Genomic DNA, 5,161 nt, shown 5'->3' with positions numbered 1-5,161 from the left:
TTTATATAATATGGCAATATTAAGCTAAACTCTATACTATGTTTAAAATTAGTAATTTATTTTGCAGTATTGACATCTTTCTTTTATTTGCTTTAGTCTACCTTCAACATTTTTGACAGTGCCAAGTGCTTCTCAAGGGGCATCCAGAAGGATATTATATCCAGACCGATTTCTCTTCTTCACAGACTGTGTCATCCTGGACAGGAAATTCTTCACATATTTTGTTCTTCTTTAGCAACAAACCTGTCCATGAATCATCTGCTTAGAGTCAGGTTGATATTATTCAGCCACTCATATCTGAAAACTAAACTCTTAATAAAACCTTAATAAACATACATGGAAAGATGTGCCTCCATATTTAGCATTTTGTTAAAATCTTTCTGAAAACCATGCACCAATACTAGTTTCTACAGGGACTAAGAAATAGAGGAAGGAAAATGGTTAGTGGAGGGAACAAGCAGTCAAGATTGTGTCTGAAGGATCTAACTTCGAACTGGTAAGGTCTGATGATATCTCCTTCAAAAGTAATCATCATCCCATTTTCTACTAGTAGAACTTTGCCTATCTTTTAGCTTTGTTTTAAATAGCATGTACTCTTCTGTCTCTAACATCTTTTTCGCACCCTTCAACTCTATATGTAACAATCACGCAAACCTCTACACTAAATGGAAATCATAAATCACAAACATTGATTTTGCAGTTCACATTAGACATTTTTATTAGAGTAAATAAAAACAATTAAACCACTGCTATGGAGTCTTTACAAGCTCAGAGTGGCATTCCAATGGGTTTCTAATTCTGTAAATGTTTGAGAGAGGAGACTGCCTGTCATTCCCCTATGAAGCAGTTGGTGTATTTGAATCACTGATCTGTTGGATGTTAGCATAACATATAGAATAAAATATAGCCATTTTAGTTCTGTAGATTCTGAGATTAGATGCCTTTAGTCTTGCAACTTTCTAGATCTGCATTTACATTTGTTATTTAATTTCTCAAACTCTTAAAATTAAACAATTGACTGCAACTGATTTAACTCAATCAGCTCAAAAAAACCAAAACAAAACAAATCTTCCACCAGCTCTCCATTTTCCACATTGTTCAGCATCCTGGTAAGAGCTTATTTGTCTGATTTGGTTGATGATTCCTAATTCTCATAAATGTCTAAAATTACAGACTCATACAAAATAGTAAAAATTAGAATCTCTAAAGTTGAAGTTAATTTAGAAGTCAAACATCTCCTCAGTTGAATGATTCACCTCTCTTTTTTCTCCTCTTTAGGTAACTGAAGGTAAAGACCTTCCAAAGTCAATGAATGATACTAACTATTCCCGGGTGACTGAATTTGTGTTGTTGGGCCTTTCTAATTCTGAAGAGCTCCAACCTTTCCTGTTTGTCATATTTTCTCTACTCTACCTAGCTATCCTGCTGGGCAACTCTCTCATCATTCTCACGGTGACCTCAGATGCTCGTCTTCATAGTCCAATGTATTTTCTCCTTGCAAACCTCTCTTTTATAGATATATGTGTAGCCTCTTTTGCTACCCCAAAAATGATTGCAGACTTATTGGTAGAGCAAAAGACTATTTCCTTTGAAGCCTGTATGGCCCAGATTTTCTTTGTTCATCTCTTTGCTGGAGGTGAAATGGTGCTCCTAGTATCCATGGCCTATGACCGCTATGTTGCTATATGTAAACCTCTACACTACATGACAATCATGAGTCGCCGAGTGTGTATTATTTTGGTCATCATCCCATGGTGCATTGGCCTCATCCACACTCTTAGCCAGCTGGCATTTACTGTTAACTTGCCTTTTTGTGGTCCTAATGAGGTAGACAGTTTCTTCTGTGACCTCCCTCTAGTGACCAAGCTAGCCTGCATCGACACTTACATTATCAGCCTACTAATTGTTGCAGATAGTGGCTTTCTTTCCACAAGCTCCTTCCTTCTCTTGGTGGTCTCCTACACTGTGATACTCATCACGGTGAGGAATCGTTCCTCTGCTAGCATGGCAAAGGCGCGCTCCACCCTGACTGCCCACATCACTGTGGTCACACTGTTCTTTGGACCATGCATTTTCATTTATGTGTGGCCCTTCAGCAGTTATTCAGTGGACAAAGTTCTTGCTGTGTTCTACACAATAATTACCCCCATCTTAAACCCAGTTATCTATACTCTCAGGAACAAAGATATGAAGGCAGCTATGTCAAAACTTAAGAGCCGATATCTGAAGCCTCGCCAGATGGCAACAGTTATAGGAAACACTTTTTCGTTAGAAACAAAATAAAATCAAAACCATTACTGCTTTAGTCTTGTCTCTAGATTTGTGAATGGAATCACTGTGATGTCAAAGCAAACAGTTTTGATCAATGGGAACAACTTATTGCCTTGGATTACAGGGTGACTTGCTTTGACTATAAAAAGTCATAGATTGAATGGTAGGTATTGCATTATCCTTCCCTGCACTATTTTTTGTTTTGCTATGTTCTCTTTTTTCCTATTTGCAAACTTTTGTCCGTTATTTGAAATAAATTTAAAAATATAGGCTTATTGCTTGTGAAAAGTATAAGAAATGACATTGACTTCCAAATAAATAGTAGGGATAGAGTGTATTATGTGTTTAATTCCAAATCAAAACCTTCAAATCCATTAGATGCTCTGAATGAGAAAGATGGACAGTCTCCTTCTTCAAAGAGTTTCAGCTTCAAATACCTGATGGAGGGCCACCGTGAATCTGTTTTGACTCAGTGGCAGTGAGTGGTGGTTCATCCTCAAAAAAATATATTCAGATCCTACTTGAGAAAGATAATGGGTATATTTATTCATATCACAAAGATGAAAGATATATTTATATATGTGATGTGTAATATGTGCTACATTATTCATTATGCATAACATTTCTTTCTACCATTAAGATTATATATGTGTGTATATTTAATATCTCTTTCTTTCTCTCTCCATGTAAAATAGGTGATGCACTATTGCAATATATGATATATCTAGTTAAAGTCCTTATATTATTACTTAGGTATGTTGTTGTTGTTATGTCTCTTCGAGAGTCACCTGCAACACATAGCGGCCCTATACACAACAGCTCTAAACTCTGTCCTATCATGAATTACTCTCTGAAAGATCCAATCCCACTTTTTCAGTCACTGAGTCAATCCATATCATCCTGGGTCTTCTTTTTCTGTGCTGTCCCGCAACCCTTCCAAGCATGCTGTTCTTTTCCAAAGATGGGTCCCTCTTGGACACGTGCCCAAACTAGAGCATGAAGATAATTTTATTCTTAATAGTAATGGTATTAGTGAGTTTGTGATACAAGAACATGGCTATTATGCAAAAAAGAACTTAAAGGCAACATTTTTTCATAGTTCTTATTAAAAATGGCTTATTAAATTTTAATCCTGTATAACACAATTTAATGAATAAACTTACCATGTATTATTTTGTTATGTAATCGTTGTAAACACAGAAAGAACTCTGTGGGCCTAGTGGATAGAAGGTTATGCTACCAAGCCAAAGGTGGGTGATTGTAATCTGTAGCCCTCAGACCTCATTTATCTTGCTTTTGGTCAAGCATTCTTCTAAATGATATAGCACTGGTCTGTCCATTTGCTATACAGAGATAACTCGTGGTTACTGTGATGTTAAACACTGGGATACTAATGTGTCAAATGCAATAATGGTTACCCATGGTGGACAGTGTTTGGTGGAGCTCCCTAATTAAAACAAGCTTGGAAGCAGGAGTGGCATCCACTTCCAAAATAGCTTGCCTACAGAAACTCTATGAACTTGGAGAAACAATGAAAGTTGAACAAGTGCTCAGGTCTTTTGTTCATAGTGTTGCTTTGAGTCATCTACGACTTGATGGCACTTAACTACAAAAACAAGAACAAGTTATTGTTATTGTTATATGTGCCCTCAAGTTGCCTGCGGCCTATAGCAACCTTGTGTACAGCAGCTCTGAACACTTCCCTGTACTCAGCCAGAACACAGCAACCCCCATTTCCCAAGTCACTGTATCAATCCATCTCATCCAGGATCTTCCTCTCCTGAGCTGTCCCATCATGACAGATGGAGAAAAGATTGATATTATCAACATTTTCATTTTACTTGTATACACAATAAATGCCCATGATAGCAGCAGTAAGGAAATTAAAAGACGTATTACACTGGGGAAATCTGCTGTCAGGCATTTGGAAAAGTGCTGATGACCAAGGTGGTTAGTGTAAAGACTAAGGTGCAACTGATCCAAGTAATAGTATTTTCAGTTGCTTTTCATGAATCTGAAAGTTGAACAATTAATAAACATAGTAGAAGAAGAATTGACACTTTTATATTTTGGTATAGGCAGAGAGTACTGTTTATACATATCATGGACTGTGAAAAGAACTTAAGTGTTCGAGGGCTGATCCTTGCTCTAGGCTCAGATGCTACCACCAAAGCCTGGGCGGATCTTTGTTCTAGAAGCTGTGAGCAAGGCCTCAGGCCTTGTGTGGAGCTTTAGCATCAAACTAGCCGAGCCATTGTCTAAGATAATCTGAGATGTTATCCTTTTGTGCCAGCTGTGGGCCTTAGCTGGAAAGATTCTGGCATCCACCCTGGGCTCCACCCTGCATCAGTTGCACTGTAATATTTGTGCGCTTGATTTGCTATTAGAGGTACAACACTCTCCGTTAATATATTGTATTGGGAGAATGATTTGCATATTATTAATTATTGTATGGTGTAGGTGTGTATATGCTAGCTTGTTCAGTTAGCATTTGATCTTAATAGTATGGCATTTGTCTGTCAGTTTGCTGTACTGGTAATTTATGGTTGCTATCATGCTGGACGCTCTGCCACCAGTGTGCCAAATGCCAGAAGGGTCAACTGTCATGGACAGATTTCAGCAGAACTCCCAGATTAAGACAGACCAGGAAGGAAAAAAAAATATGTTTATCTTCTTTTGAAGTAACAAACTTCTAAAAATCCAATGAATATGAACTAACTCAGTCACACAAGGACAAATACTGTATAAAACCATTATTGTAGAATGAGTACGAGGATCCAAGGTGGAAGGGGTGAGAGGGTGGAAATAGAGGGATGAGGAGGTAGGGTGTTAATCAGGGTTGCACAATTCAATGAGTGAGTGAAGGAAATAGGAAGGATCTTTTCTGAAA

General features: G+C 37.6%; 1 protein-coding gene across 1 annotated transcript; it reads left to right on the top strand.

Annotated features, from left to right (window-relative positions):
* The first annotated feature begins 1,269 nt into the window (after positions 1-1,269).
* Positions 1,270-2,283, top strand: LOC102864256 (olfactory receptor 4K15-like). The gene has a single exon (XM_006883078.1). It carries the CDS (start codon positions 1,309-1,311, stop codon positions 2,281-2,283), a length of 975 nt encoding a protein of 324 aa, XP_006883140.1. The 5' UTR covers positions 1,270-1,308.
* The last annotated feature ends 2,878 nt before the right edge of the window (positions 2,284-5,161 follow it).

This window comes from Elephantulus edwardii, unplaced genomic scaffold, assembly GCF_000299155.1.
Source record: "Elephantulus edwardii isolate Elephantulus edwardi_28Jun2011 unplaced genomic scaffold, EleEdw1.0 scaffold00026, whole genome shotgun sequence".
NCBI lineage: Eukaryota > Metazoa > Chordata > Mammalia > Macroscelidea > Macroscelididae > Elephantulus > Elephantulus edwardii.
Note: the sequence above shows the minus strand (reverse complement) of the source record. Positions and strands in the feature narration are given on the sequence as shown.